Source organism: Hypanus sabinus, chromosome 6, assembly GCF_030144855.1.
Source record: "Hypanus sabinus isolate sHypSab1 chromosome 6, sHypSab1.hap1, whole genome shotgun sequence".
NCBI classification, from domain to species: domain Eukaryota; kingdom Metazoa; phylum Chordata; class Chondrichthyes; order Myliobatiformes; family Dasyatidae; genus Hypanus; species Hypanus sabinus.
In genome coordinates, this window is record NC_082711.1 from 65,891,352 (window position 1) to 65,907,975 (window position 16,624).

At 45.9% G+C, this 16,624-nt stretch overlaps 1 protein-coding gene across 1 annotated transcript in view; it reads right to left on the reverse strand.

Annotated features, from left to right (window-relative positions):
- Positions 1–16,624, reverse strand: part of kcnh8 (potassium voltage-gated channel, subfamily H (eag-related), member 8) — a 439,093-nt gene that overhangs the window by 163,250 nt on the left and 259,219 nt on the right. Inside the window, exons 4-5 of the mRNA XM_059972346.1 lie at positions 6,095–6,222; positions 2,297–2,540 (exon numbers count right to left, since the gene is read on the reverse strand). Coding sequence (XP_059828329.1) covers positions 2,297–2,540; positions 6,095–6,222 — 372 coding nt within the window. The remainder of the gene's footprint in view (positions 1–2,296; positions 2,541–6,094; positions 6,223–16,624) is intronic.

A 16,624-nucleotide genomic window follows, 5' to 3' on the forward strand; every position in this document is an offset into this window, starting at 1 on the left:
TTCCCGCTCTCACTAGGAACATGTCCGCATTTCTGGAGGTTTCTCAGATGGCTCCTCGAGAATAACCTTTATACCAAACTAGAGAAGTGCAAGTTCCACAAAGACCCGGTGTCATTCTTGTGTTACATCCTTCCCCAGTGTTCCAATTGAAACTTCAGGTAGTCACAGAATGGCCCAAATGACCTACGGTCAAACAGGCGAGGCGCTTCATGCTGATGCAAATTTTTATCGCTGCTCCATCAGAAGCTTCAGCTCCATCCTGGCTCTCATAAATACATTCACCAAGAAGACTTCTGCAGAATTCCAATGGACAAGTGAAGCAAACCAGGCATTCTCTGAGCTAAAGTGAAGTTTCACCACTGCCCCAGTGTTGCAACATACAGACCTATCTTATCCATTCATCATCCAGACTGATGCAATAGGTGTTGCCATTGGAGCTGTACTCTCCCAGCACTCTCTGGTAGATAATTGGCTGCACCTCATGCTTTTCTTTCCCATCAATGACTCCTGTAGACTGTATTTATGATGTTGGGAACCGAGAACTTCTGGCTATCAAGAAGGCCCTGGAGCATGCTGTTTCTGGCTGGATGGAGCAGTGCAGAGAAGGACAGATCAGGAGAACTTCTCCTGCATTAGTGACACCAGGAGTCTCAACTCCCATCAAGCTCTTTGTGTTCTTTACTTCACCCCACTTAATTGCACTCTCACCTACCAACCTGGCATCAAGAATACCAAGGCTGATGCTTTTTCCTGCCAATTTGAGGATAACACCAATCCAGAGCCCATCTTTCCCTGCACTGGTTTTACTGCTCTGATGATTTGGGGCATAGAAACAGGTGAGGGTCCATGCCCAGGTGTGGGGCCTCCCAACCAGTTGTTTGTCCCTGCAACTGTGAGCCCCAGAATGTTGGAGTGGGGTCACTCTTCCAGTCTGGTTGGCCATCAAGGATTCAAAGGACCTTGAATTTATAAAGAGACAATTTTGGTGGCTATCTATATCCCAAGATATCCACAACTTAGTCTGCCCAGAACAAGGCATCACGCCAGCGCGCTGCTGGTCTGCTCTTTGCCCCAATTGCACCTCTCAGTGGATTTTCATCACTGGTCTTCCACCATCAGATGGAAACACTACCACTCTGTTAGCTGTAGATTGGTTGTTTCTCTAAATCAGCCCACTTCACTGCCCTACCCAAGCGGCCCTCAGCTCATGAAACTGCCACACTCATGATTCAGCATGTGTTCAGTCTGCACGGCTTCCCTCAGGACACAGAAATATAGAAAGCCTACAGCACAATACTGTAAATTGTTGGCCCACAAAGCTGTGCCGAACATGTCCTTACCTTAGAAATTACCTAGGGTTACCCATAGTCCTCTATTTTTCTGAGCTCCATGTACCCATCCATGAGTCTCTTAAAAGACATACACTCTGATCGAGTTTACTTTCTGGTTTTGGAAGGCTTTCTGTTCTCTTTTGGGAACACAACCAGCCTCTCAACAGGTTTTCACCCCCCAATCTAACACCCAGACTGAGAGAGTGAATCAGGAGCTGCAGTCAATCCTGCACTGCCTTGTCTCTTTCCAACCGCACAACCTGGAACTTCCAACTTGTCTGGGCAGAGATTGCTCACAATAACCTCCAGTCATCCTCCACTGGCATGTCTCGCTTTGAATATCAAAAGGGATTCCAGTCACCACTCTTCCCTGACCAGGAGACTGACGTGGGAGTCCCTGTTGCTGAACAGTTGGTCCAATCTCACTGGATGCGGAGCAGTGTCCAGTTCCTTGTTAATTGGGAAGGGGATGGCCCGGAGGAATGTTCTTTGGTTCCTGCATGAAACATTCTGGACAAGTTTCTCATCCAGGGCTTCTAGCAGGCACAGATCTCTGAAACCTTGGGAGGTGCACCTAGGTCGGGGAACCCTGTCACAACTGTGGACTCTGCCGGGGAATCTGGGCGACTGGAAGAAATCGGAAATCATGCACATGAGAATGCACCCACTCCACTCAATCAGAGTTTCATTGTAATTATACTTAACCCCCTTTCCTTTCATTCCAGTCTTGCCAGTCCTGACCGAAGCACAGTGATTGCAACACTCCCGGCTTACCTTAGTCTGCTCTCCGGGAAAGAAGATGAATGATTTAGACAGGAACTGTAAAGGAGCAGTGTTAATTTAGCATTAAGTTACTGATTTTTATTCTGATTTCCAGCATCTACAGCATTTTTCTTATTTTCAGTATATAAATACTACCTGACTATAAATTGAGTTGAAGAACAACGAGATCTTTGAATGCTTACCTATGATGAACAGAATTTCCACTGCAATGTCACTAACTGTTGTGCTTCTTGCTGAAGGCAAGTTCTCATCATTTCCAATAAAACAGACATTATACGGCACAGTCACAGCAACATAAAACGTTGCTAATAATATTAGCCAGTCCCACAATGCTTTAGAAGTGCTGTAGTGCAAAAGGATGAATTTTGACTTTTTTGCATCTGCAACCTTGTATTCTGGTAGAGCTGGTTTGTTTCTGAACACATTCTGCCGAGGAACAAGATAATAACTTTTGTTAAGTGTACAATTTCAGACTGCCCATTTTAGATATTATTATCTGAATGATAACAATTTCTATTTTCTCCCCATCATAATCGTGATCACTTACCAACTCCTTGTTCAAGGTTCAAAGTAAATTGATTATCAAAGTACGTATATGTACAACCCTGAGATTCATTTTCTCGCAGTCATACACAGTAAATCTGCATCCAACAGGACAGACAAATAACCAAGGTGTAAAAGAGAACAAACTGTGCAAATATGAAAGAAAAAAAACAATAAATATTGAGAACTTAAGTCCTTGAAAGTGAGCCTATACATTATGGGAACAGTTCAGTGATGGGGCAAGTGAAGTTGAGTGAAATTATCCCCTTTAGTTTGATGGTTGAGGGGTAGTAACTGTTCCTGAACCTCGTGGTGCTAGTCCTGAGGCTTTCTTCCTGATAGCAGCAGTGTGAAGCGAGTATGGCCTGAGTGGTGGGGATCCCTGATGAAGGGTGCTGCTTTCCTGTGACAGCACTCCATACAGATGTGCTCAATGGTTGGCAGGGCTTTGCCTGTTATGGACTGGGCTGTATCCATTACTTTTTGTAGGATTTTTCACTCAATGGCATTGGTGTTTCCATACCAGGCCATGGTGCAACCAATCAATATACTCTCTACCACACATCTATAGGTATTTGTCAAAGCTTTAGATAGCATGCCGAATCTTCGCGAACTTCTAAGGCAGTAGATGTGCTGCTGTTTTTTCTTCGTAATTGCACATATACTAGGCCCGGGCCTGATCCTCCAAAATGATAACACTGAGGAATCTGAAGCTGCTGACCCTCTCCATCTCTGAACCCCGCTCGAGGACTGGCTCGTGAACCTCTGATTTCCTCCTCCTGAACTCAATAATCTGCACTTGGTCTCGCTGACATTGAATTTGAGGTGGTTGTTGTGGCACCACTCAGCCAGATTTTCAATCTCCATCCAATATGCTGCTTAGCATCACAGTCTTAAGTGTAAAGTGAGTACTGCAGGGACCTCAGCACACAGCCTTGTGGTGTACCTGTGCTGATGCAGATTGTTGAAATGTTGTTGCCAATCCGAACTGACTGTGGTGTGCAACTGAAGAAATTGAGGATCCAATTGCACAAGGAGGAATTAAGGCCAAGGTCTTGAAGCTTATTGATCTGTTTTGTATTGTTGATATTAAGGCAGAATAAAAAATGCATTTTCTTTCAGCAAAAACTGAAACCAATTGTGTCAAACATGTTCAATATATGAAGAAGTGCTTCAAAAAATATCTTTTTACCATCATGGCATTTGATACGCCTACATCCCAGTTATTCCTTTTTTAAACATTTGATTGATTTACTTCAAAGAATGGTAAATCATGAGCTCGGACTGTATGATAATGTGAAATGTCATTTGTAAAAGGTAACAAATTTCACCTGTGAAGGTCATGCTTGTGACTTGGAATTACATATATAAGTATCATCCTGCTCGATAATTAGTATTAGGATAGTAGTTATAGATCAACATTACAGTAGCTTGGGTAAAAGTTTGATCGGAATTTTTCACAGCACTCTCTAAAGGTCATGGACATAGAGTTATACAGCATCGAGCAGCTTCAGCCCAACTCCTCCCTACTGACCAAGTTGCCTAACTAAACTAATACCATCTGTCTGTTATTGGCCCAGACCCCTCTAAATCTCTTGATTTAAACGCTGGTCTTGAGGGAGTACACTCATCCGATTATGTACGTCTGAGTTAAACACACGGTGTTTAAAACCGTGCATCTCCTTAGCAAAGGGCCATTTGCTTCACCTTTGCTAGTGTGAGAAGGAACACTCGTGTAGTTTCTAAATTTCTGTTCTCATTAATTGCGACTACAAATTTAGCAGACTGGATTTCAAAAATCCTGTCATACTATTTTCTAGTTGGTCGGTCTCATCCTGCAATTGTCATAAATTCAGAGCACATGACCTGATAAAAGTCATATAACCTTGAAAAATGTAGTGGTGTTGTGCAGATTTGAGTTGGACACAAGGGCCATTGTTCACCTGAAAGAACAGGTATGAAATTTAAGCAAAGGATACTCTGTTGACTGTTCTATGGTGATCTTTACTTTATTGTCACCAAACAATTGATATTAGACCGTAAATCATCATAGCTATACTTGATTCTGCGCTTTACGCTCCCTGGAGTACAAATCAATAGTAAATGTAATAAAAATTTAAATTATAAATAAAATAAAAAGAGAAAAGAGAAAGTAAGGTAATGCAAAAAAAATCTGAGAGTCAGGTCCAGATATTTGGAAAGTATCTCAGGATCCGTTCAGCAGTCTTATCACAGTTGGAAAGAAGCTGTTCCCAAATCTGGCCGTACGAGTCTTCATGCTCCTGGACATTCTTCTGGAGGGAAGAGGGACAAAAGGTGTGTTGGCTGGGTGGGTCGTGTCCTTAATTATCCTGGCAGCACTGCTACGACAGCGTGAGGTGTGAAGTGAGTCCAAGACCGAAGATTAGTTTGTGTGATGTGCTGAGCTTTGTTCACGATCTTCTGCAGCTTCTTCCGGTCTTGGACAGGACAACTTCCATACCAGGTTGTGATGCACCCAGAAGAATCTATAAAAATTAGTGAGGGTTTTAGGGGACAGACCAAATTTCTTCAGCTTTCTCAGGAAGTAAAGGCGCTGGTGGGCCTTCTTGGCAGTGGACTCTGCTTGGTTAGACCAAGTCAGGTCATTTGTAATATTCACACCAAGGAACTTAAAGCTTTTGACCTGTTCCACCTGCGCACCATCGGTGTAGATGGGGTCGTGCAGTGTGCTACTCCTTCTGAAGTCAACAACCAATTCCTTCGTCTTGCTGATATTGAGGGATAGGTTATTGTCTTCGCACCACGCAACCAGATTCTTAATTTCCTCTCTGTACTCAGGCTCACCATTACCCAAGATACGACCTACAGTTGTGGTGTCATCAGCAAACTTACATATTGAATTTGATGGAAACTTGGCTACACAATCATGGGTGTACAGTGAGGTCAGCGGGGGGCTGAGTACACAGCCTTGTGGGGCACCAGTGCTCAGAGTGATTGTAGAGGAGAGCTTGTCCCCTATTTTCAGGGTTAATATAAATCTCCTCAGGTAGTATACATAACAGTGACCCAACAACAAAAAAATTAGCTCAGATCAGGAGAGCTAACCTGCCAGCTCAATTTATAACTTGCCAGGTTTGTAAATTCAAAATGCTTCAGTTGGAGGAGGTGGTGTGATTTGACTGTTAATAATTGATCTAAACACACAGTCGCTGTGTAAACTGTTTGCAGAAAGCTACTGCAGCCCTCGGGCACTAACATTACTTAAATTTGACAATTCCATCAAATGTTCCTGTGGACTACAAGTTAAAATGCTATGCTTCTTAAACTTTGCAGTGATCAGCACACTACAGATACATTAATGCTTCACTGGAGTTTCTATTCAGCAGTAATAACAATAAAGAGTATGACTATCTGATAAAATACATTAAGGTTCACTAATTTCTTCACATACTTACATTATTAATTTTCAATTTGTTCTTTTCTCGCTTTTGTAGATGGCCAGAGATGTGATAAAGAACTGCCCGGCTGCGCCTACGAGCTGAACTGAAGTGTGTTCCTGCTTTCCCTCGTCCCTTGTATTTTTCTGTTTATGAAATGAAACAGATTGTTGGCAGACTGAATCCATGTAAAACAAAATCATTAACCAGTTTCAAACACTCAGGTGTGTTTACATCAAAAACCAACTAGTATTAAATGAGAGAAAATGTAAAGAGACTTAAACCTATTCTTGATATTATTTATTTATTGATCTATTTATTCTCTTTCTTTTTGCATTTGTAATTTGTTGCTTTTTTGCACATTTATTGTTGTTCATCCTGTTGGGTGCAATTCTATTGTTTATTGTTTGTATTTACTGTCATGCCCACAAGAAAATAAATGCAAGGGGAGGATATGGTGACGTATATGTACTTTGATACAAAATTTACTTGAACTTTGAATTAGCAATCAATGCAGATTTATAACATGTAGATTTTGACAGCACTGACCACCCCTAAAAGGAATATTTGTCAGGAAAGTAATGACAATTAGATACACATCACCTAATTATGTTCAAATTCAGTACAGGAAATTTAAACCTATTAAGTATTGTTCGGTCAAAGATCAAAGGTTCATTTTATTATTAATGAATGTATGTATGCAGAATACAACTCTGAAATTTGTCTCTTTGCCAGAGAGCTATAGAATACAGAAAACCACAGATGTAGTTGAGAGGAAGACACCAATCCCTTACACATGAAAAGAAAAAGAAACAAAAACTCACAAACCCCAAACATCCCATCCCCACCCTTGTACAAAAACTAACAGAGCACCAGCCTGATAATCCACAAGATAGAATTGGTGAGAACATTGAAAAAATACATTGAACTGTAAGAGCCCAATATGAACTAAAGTCCAATCCAACAGCACAAACTGGAACCAGCAGCCCCTCCAACAGTAGTGACTGGAACCAGCAGCCCCTCCAACAGTAGTGACTGGAACCAGCAGCCCCTCCAATGTCAGTGACTGGAACCAGCAGCCCCTCCAACAGTAGTGACCGGAACCAGCAGCCCCTCCAACGTCAGTGACTGGAACCAGCAGCCCCTCCAACTGCAGTGACTGGAACCAGCAGCCCCTCCAATGTCAGTTACTGGAACCAGCAGCCCCTCCAATGTCAGTGACTGGAACCAGCAGCCCCTCCAACAGCACAAACTGGAACCAGCAGCCCCTCCAACAGTAGTGACTGGAACCAGCAGCCCCTCCAATGTCAGTGACTGGAACCAGTAGCCCCTCCAATGTCAGTGACTGGAACCAGCAGCCCCTCCAATGTCAGTTACTGGAACCAGCAGCCCCTCCAATGTCAGTGACTGGAACCAGCAGCCCCTCCAACAGTAGTGACTGGAACCAGCAGCCCCTCCAATGTCAGTGACTGGAACCAGTAGCCCCTCCAATGTCAGTGACTGGAACCAGCAGCCCCTCCAATGTCAGTGACTGGAACCAGCAGCACCCCCAACAGCAGTGACTGGAACCAGCAGCACATCCAACAGCACAAACTGGAAACAGCAGCCCCTCCAATGTCAGTGACTGGAACCAGCAGCCCCTCCAACGTCAGTGACTGGAACCAGCAGCCCCTCCAACAGCACAAACTGGAACCAGCAGCACCTCCAACAGCAGTGACTGGAACCAGCAGCCCCTCCAACGTCAGTGACTGGAACCAGCAGCCCCTCCAATGTCACTGACTGGAACCAGCAGCCCCTCCAACAGCACAAACTGGAACCAGCAGCACCTCCAACAGCAGTGACTGGAACCAGTAGCCCCTCCAACGTCAGTGACTGGAACCAGCAGCCCCTCCAACAGTAGTGACTGGAACCAGCAGCCCCTCCAACAGCAGTGACTGGAACCAGCAGCCCCTCCAATGTCAGTGACTGGAACCAGCAGCCCCTCCAACGTCAGTGACTGGAACCAGCAGCCCCTCCAACAGCAGTGACTGGAACCAGCAGCCCCTCCAACAGCAGTGTCTGAAACCAGTAGCCCCTCCAACAGCAGTGACTGGAACCAGCAGCCCCTCCAATGTCAGTGACTGGAACCAGCAGCCCCTCCAACAGCAGTAACTGGAACCAGCAGCCCCTCCAATGTCAGTGACTGGAACCAGCAGCCCCTCCAATGTCACTGACTGGAACCAGCAGCCCCTCCAACAGCACAAACTGGAACCAGCAGCACCTCCAACAGCAGTGACTGGAACCAGTAGCCCCTCCAACATCAGTGACTGGAACCAGCAGCCCCTCCAACAGTAGTGACTGGAACCAGCAGCCCCTCCAATGTCAGTGACTGGAACCAGCAGCCCCTCCAACAGCAGTAACTGGAACCAGCAGCCCCTCCAACGATATTGACTGGAACCAGCAGCCCCTCCAATGTCAGTGACTGGAACCAGCAGCCCCTCCAATGTCAGTGACTGGAACCAGCAGCACCCCCAACAGCAGTGACTGGAACCAGCAGCACATCCAACAGCACAAACTGGAAACAGCAGCCCCTCCAATGTCAGTGACTGGAACCAGCAGCCCCTCCAACGTCAGTGACTGGAACCAGCAGCCCCTCCAACAGCACAAACTGGAACCAGCAGCACCTCCAACAGCAGTGACTGGAACCAGCAGCCCCTCCAACGTCAGTGACTGGAACCAGCAGCCCCTCCAATGTCACTGACTGGAACCAGCAGCCCCTCCAACAGCACAAACTGGAACCAGCAGCACCTCCAACAGCAGTGACTGGAACCAGTAGCCCCTCCAACGTCAGTGACTGGAACCAGCAGCCCCTCCAACAGTAGTGACTGGAACCAGCAGCCCCTCCAACAGCAGTGACTGGAACCAGCAGCCCCTCCAATGTCAGTGACTGGAACCAGCAGCCCCTCCAACTGCAGTGACTGGAACCAGCAGCCCCTCCAATGTCAGTTACTGGAACCAGCAGCCCCTCCAGTGTCAGTGACTGGAACCAGCAGCCCCTCCAACAGCACAAACTGGAACCAGCAGCCCCTCCAACAGTAGTGACTGGAACCAGCAGCCCCTCCAATGTCAGTGACTGGAACCAGTAGCCCCTCCAATGTCAGTGACTGGAACCAGCAGCCCCTCCAATGTCAGTTACTGGAACCAGCAGCCCCTCCAATGTCAGTGACTGGAACCAGCAGCCCCTCCAACAGTAGTGACTGGAACCAGCAGCCCCTCCAATGTCAGTGACTGGAACCAGTAGCCCCTCCAATGTCAGTGACTGGAACCAGCAGCCCCTCCAATGTCAGTGACTGGAACCAGCAGCACCCCCAACAGCAGTGACTGGAACCAGCAGCACATCCAACAGCACAAACTGGAAACAGCAGCCCCTCCAATGTCAGTGACTGGAACCAGCAGCCCCTCCAACGTCAGTGACTGGAACCAGCAGCCCCTCCAACAGCACAAACTGGAACCAGCAGCACCTCCAACAGCACAAACTGGAACCAGCAGCCCCTCCAACGTCAGTGACTGGAACCAGCAGCCCCTCCAATGTCACTGACTGGAACCAGCAGCCCCTCCAACAGCACAAACTGGAACCAGCAGCACCTCCAACAGCAGTGACTGGAACCAGTAGCCCCTCCAACGTCAGTGACTGGAACCAGCAGCCCCTCCAACAGTAGTGACTGGAACCAGCAGCCCCTCCAACAGCAGTGACTGGAACCAGCAGCCCCTCCAATGTCAGTGACTGGAACCAGCAGCCCCTCCAACGTCAGTGACTGGAACCAGCAGCCCCTCCAACAGCAGTGACTGGAACCAGCAGCCCCTCCAACAGCAGTGTCTGAAACCAGCAGCCCCTCCAACAGCAGTGACTGGAACCAGCAGCCCCTCCAATGTCAGTGACTGGAACCAGCAGCCCCTCCAACAGCAGTAACTGGAACCAGCAGCCCCTCCAATGTCAGTGACTGGAACCAGCAGCCCCTCCAATGTCACTGACTGGAACCAGCAGCCCCTCCAACAGCACAAACTGGAACCAGCAGCACCTCCAACAGCAGTGACTGGAACCAGTAGCCCCTCCAACATCAGTGACTGGAACCAGCAGCCCCTCCAACAGTAGTGACTGGAACCAGCAGCCCCTCCAATGTCAGTGACTGGAACCAGCAGCCCCTCCAACAGCAGTAACTGGAACCAGCAGCCCCTCCAACGATATTGACTGGAACCAGCAGCCCCTCCAATGTCAGTGAATGGAACCAGTATGGCAAACAATGTAGAGTTACTTGCACTATTGCTTGTGCATGAGCTAATTGTATATTAGGGAGACCGAATCAGATGCACACCAGCTCTGGCGAGGTTTTCAAGCCATTACTTCCTACAAAGTGCAACCTATAGTCATGACCAGCTGTGATGTTTCACTTCCAGGTGAGGTCAACGCCCTTTATGCTTGCTTTGAAAAGGAGAATACAACCACTCCTATGTGACTACCTGCAGCATCTGGTCACCCTGTGATCTCCGTCACTGAGGCCAACACCAGAACATCTTTCAAAAGGGTGAACCATTGCAAGGTGTACCTGGAAGGGCAATGAAAACCTGTGTCAGCCACCTGGCGAAAGCGTTCAAAGACATCTTCAATCCCTACTGATGCCACCTGCTTCAAAAGTGCAACAATCAAACCAGTGCCCAAGGAGAGTAGTGCGAGCTGCCTCAAAGGTGATCATCCACCTGCACTCACATCTACTGTGATGAAGTGGTTTGAAAGCTGATCATGGCCAGAATCAACTCCTGCCTAAGGACCTATTGCCACGATAGGTCTACAGCAGATGGGATCGTACTAGTCCTCCACTTGGCCTTGGACCAGCTGAACAATAGTAATATCTATGTAAGGCTGCTGTTTATTGATCCGTCATTGGCTCAGCGTTCCACACCATCATACCCTCAGTATTGATCAACAAGCTCCAAAGCCTGGATCTCTGTACCTTCCTCTGCAATTGGATCCTGATTTCCTCATCAGGAGACCAGTCAGTGCAGATTGGAAATAACATCTCCTCCTCACTGACAATCAACCCAGGCACACCTCAACGATGTTTGCTTAGTCCACTACTCTACTCTCTCTACACCCACAACAGAGCAGCTAGGCACAGTTCAATGCCAACTATAAGTTTGCCCATGACACGACTATTGTTTCAGATGATGACAAGGAGGTGTGCAAAAGTGAGAGAGATCTGCTGGTTGAGTGGTCTCGCAACAAAACCTTGCACTCAATGTCAGGAATTGATTGTGGACTTCAGGAAGGGGATGTCGAGGGAACACACAACACTCTTTATTGAGGGATTAACAGTGGAAAGGATGAGCCTTTTCAAGTTCCAGATTGTCTACATCTCTGAAAATCTATCCTGAGCCCAACATATTGATGCAGATTCAAAGAAGGAACAACAATGGCTGTATTTCATGAGGAGTTTGAGGAGATTTGTGGGGAGCATTCTAAATGGCTGCATCACCGTCTGGCATGGAGGGGCCCCTGCAAAGCATCTGAAAAAGCTGCAGGAAGTTGCAAGTTCAGCCAGCTCCGTCATGGGCACTAGCGTCCCCAGCATCAAGGACATCTTCTAAAGGCAATGCCTCAAAACGGCTGCATCCATCTTTAAGGACTCCATCACCCAGGACATGCCCTTTTCTTGTTTCTACCATCAAGGACTCAGTACAGGAGCCCGAAGAGACATGCTCAATGTTTTAGTAAAAACTTCTACCCATCTCCCATTAGATTTCTGAATTCCATGTACGCTACTTCACTTTCTTCTTTTTAGTGTTCTCTTTTTGCACTACTGTATTTATTTAATTCTATATATAGTAACTTGTAGTTGTTGTCATTATATATTGAACTATACTGCTGCAGCAAACAGTGGATTTCACAACATATGCTGGTGATATTAAACCTGATTATGATTAAGGAAACACAATAAGAGATTTAGGCTGATGAAAGGAGAGCAGAGTAGTGCCACAACTGGGCAAGTGGGAGGACGGTACATGGACAGAAGGGCCCAAAACAACATGGATGTATTAAAGCACAACCTAACTGCCACACAAATTCTCTCAGATACTGTAAATAACAAGTGTTTAAAAGAATCATATCCATTTGGTAAGCCAAGGACATCTGGCTTACTCTGCTGACCCGTACAAGATGGATGGGAAGTTGCAACACTCGGTACTGTTCGTACCCTATCACTGCAACAAAATGCCACAGAGTTAACCAACTGTCAGCTCAGGTGCACAACCTCTCCAGCTCGATAACCTCCTTTGCTAACAGCAATAAAGCTTTCCACATGGGGTTCACACATTCAACATGTGGTTTACATATCTTTGTTGAGCTTTCTTCAACCATAGACTTAATCCTTTGTCAGCCCTGATTTCCTGATGATTTACTGGCTTTGGACCAGGAATGATATCTTACTTGGAATTCCCATCGAACCCCACTTTGCTCTGATTTATAGAAACATAGAAAACCTACAGCACAGTACAGGCCCTTCAACCCACAATGCTGTGCCGAACATGTACTTACTTTAGTAATTACTTAGGGTTACACATAGCCCTCTATTTTTCTAAGCTCCATGTACCTATCCAGGAGTCTCTCAAAAGACCCTTTTGTATCTGCCTCCACCACCATTGCTGGCAGCCCATTCCAAGCACTCACCACTCTGAGTAAAAAACTTACTCCTGACATCTCCTCTGTACCTACTTCCAAGCAACAGTACCCTCTTGTGTTAACCATTTCAACCTTGGGAAAATGCCTCTGACTATCCACACGATCAATGCCTCTCATCATCTTATACACTTCTATCAGGTCACCTCTTATCCTCTGTCACTCCAAGGAGAAAAGGCCAAGCTCACTCAACCTATTCTCATAAGGCACACTCCCCAATCCAGGCAGCATCCTTGTAAATTTCCTCTGCACCCTTTCTATGGTATCCACATCCTTCCTGCAATGAGGTGACCAGAACTGAGCACAGTACTCCAAGTGGGGTCTGACCAGGGTCCTACATAGCTGTAACATTACCTCTCAGCTCTTAAACTTAATCCCATGGTTGATAAAGGCCAATACACCGTATGCCTTCATAACCACAGAGTCAACCTGTGCAGCAGCTTTGAGTGTCCTATGGACTCCGACCCCAAGATCCCTCTGATCCTTCACACTGCCAAGAGTTTTACCATTAATAGTATATTCTGCCATCATATTTGACCTACCAAAATGAACCACCTCACACTTATCTGGGTTGATCTCCATCTGCCACTTCTCAGCCCAGTTTTGTACCCTATCAATGTCCCGCTGTAACATTTGACAGCCCTGCACACTATCCACAACAACTTTTTGTCATCAGCAAATTTACTAACCCATCCTTCCACTTCCTCATCCAGCTCATTTATAAAAATCACGAAGAGAAGGGGTCCCAGAACAGATCCCTGAGGCACATCACTGGTCACCGGCCTCCATGCAGAATATGACCCGTCTACAACCATTCTTTGCCTTCTGTGGGCAAGCCAGTTCTGGATCCACAAAGCAATATCCCCTTGAATCCCACACCTCCTTACTTTCTGAATAAGCCTTGCAAGGTGTACCTTATCAAATGCCTTGCTGAAATCCATATACACTACATCTACTGCTTTATCTTCATCAATGTCTTTAGTCACATCCTCAAAAAATTTAATCAGGCTCATAAGGCATGACCTGCCTTTGACAAAATGTTCTTTGACAAATGCCTCTCCAAATGTTCATAAGTCCTGATTCTCAGGATCTTTTCCCTCAACTTACCATCACTGAAGTAAGACTCATTGGTCTATAATTTTCTGGGCTATCTCTACCCCCTTTTTCGAATAAGGGAACAACATCTGCATCCCTCCAGTTCTTCGGAACCTCTCCCATCTCTATTGATGATGCAAAGATCATTGCCAGAGGCGCAGCAATCTCCACCCTCACCTCCCACAGTACCCTGGGATACATCTCATCTGTCCCAGTGACTTATCCAACTTGATGCTTTCGAAAAGCTCCAGCACATCCTCTTTCTTAATGTCTATATGTCCGAGCTTTTCAATCCACTGTAAGTCATCCCTACAATTGCCAAGATCCTTTTCCGCAGTGAGTACTGAAGCAAAGTACTCATTAAGTACCTCTGCTATCTCCTCTGATTCCATATACACTTTTCCACTATCACACTTGATTGGTCCTATTCTTTCATGTCTTATCCTCTTGCTCTTCACATACTTGTAGAATGCTTTGGGGTTTTTTTTAATCCTGCTTGCCAAGGCCTTTTCATGGCCCTTTCAGGCTCTCCTAATTTCATTCTAAAGCTCCTTCCTGCTAGCCTTATAATTTTCTAGATCTCTATCATTACCTAGCTTTTTGAACCTTTTGTAAGCTTTTCTTTTCTTCTTGATTAGATTTTCAACAGCCTTTGTACACCATGGTTCCTATGCCCTGTCTCATTGAAACATACCTATACAGAACTTTACACAAATATCCCCTGAACATTTGCTACATTTCTGCCGTACATTTTCCTGAGAACATCTGTTCCCAATTTATGCTTCCAAGTTCCTGCCTGATAGCTTCATATTTCCCCTTACTCCAATTAAGCACTTTCCTAACTTGTCTGTTCCTATCCCTCTCCAATGCTATGGTAAAGGAGATAGAATTGTGATCACTATCTCCAAAATGCTCTCTCACTGAGAGATCTGACACCTGACCAAGTTTATTTCCCAATACCAGATGAAGTACAGCCTCTCCTTTTTTAGGCTTATCTACATATTGTGTCAGGAAATCTTCCTGAACACACGTAACAAACTCCGTCCCATCTAAATTCCTTGCTCTAGGAAGATACCATTCAATAGTTGAGAAATTAATATCTCCCACCACGTCAACCCTGTTATTATTACACCTTTCCAGAATCTGTCTCCCTATCTGCTCCTCGATGTCCCTGTTACTATTAGGTAGCCTATAAAAAACACCCAGTTAACCTATTGACCCCTTCCTGTTCCTAATTTCTACCCACTGAGACTCAGTAGACAATCCCTCCATGGCTTCCTCTGATCAGTAGTGCCATGCCCCACCTCTTTTGCCTCCCTCCCTGTCCTTTCTGAAACATCTTAAAGCCTGGCACTCGAAGTAGCCATTCCTGCCCCTGAGCCATCCAAATCTCTGTAATGGCCACAGCATCACAGCTCCAAGTACTGATCCACACTCTAAGCTCATCCGCTTTGTTCATGATGCTTCTTGCATTAAAATAGACACATCTCAAACCATCGGTCCGAGCGTGTCCTTTCTCTATCACCTGCCTATCCTCCCTCTCGCACTTTCTCTATTTGTGAGCCAACTGCCCCTCCCACCAACTCTTCAGTTCAGTTCCCACCCCCCAGCAAGTCTCGTTTAAACTCCTCCCAATAGCCTTAGCAAACCTCCCTGCTGGGATATTGGTCCCCTCAGATTCAAGAGCAACCCATCATTTTTGTACCACAACCTCTGACTGTTCACCTTCCCACTTCAGGATATCATGTGTGCGATCAGAAACATTCCCAACCCTGGCACCTGGGAGGCAAACTACCATCCGTGTTTCTTTCCTGAGTCCACAGAATCACCTGTCTGACTCCCTAACTAAAGAGTCCCCTATTACTGCTGCCATCATCTTCCTTCCCCTACCCTTCTGAGCCACAGGGCTGAACTCTGTGCCAGAGGAGCGGCCACTGTTGCTTCCCTCAGGTAGGTTGTCCCACCAACAGTACTCCAGCAGGAGTACTTATTGTTAAGCGGAACAGCCATCGGGTGCTCTCTAGTGTCTGACTCTTGCCCTTCCCTCTCCTGACTGTTACCCACTTACCTCCATTTAGCTAATCACCAATTGGCTACACCACTGATGATTTAGTAAGTCATATTAAATGGGATGAATACTTATGCAATCAATTATTTTGTGTTTTATATATTTCCCTGGATACCAATGCCCAAGAAGAGCAAGGTGAACTGCCTCAAATATTATTGCCCAGTGCTTTGAGAGGTTGGTCATGGTTAGAATCAACTCCCGATTAAGTAAGGACCTGGACTCAATGCAATTTGCCTATTGCCTCAATAGGTCTACAGTACACTCACTGGTTCTCCACTTGGCAGGAAGGGTAAGTTGAGGGATCATACAGCAGTCCTCAGTGGGAGGTCAGAAGTGGAAATGGTGAGCAAATTCACATTCCTCAGTGTCAACATCTCTGATGATCTATCCTGAGCTCAGCATATTAATACAATTACAAAGGGCGCACAACAGCAGTTATATTTCATTGCAAGTTTGAGGAGAATTTGTATGTCACAAGAGAAACTCACAAATTTCTACATATGTACCATGGAAAGCATTCTAACTGAATGCATCACCATCTGGTATAGGATCAGAAAAAGCTGCAGAAAGTTGTAAACTCAGCCTGCTCCATCATAGGCACTAGCCTCACAGCATCCAGGTCACCTTCACATGGTGATACTTCAAAGAGGTGGCATCCATCATTAAGGACCCCATC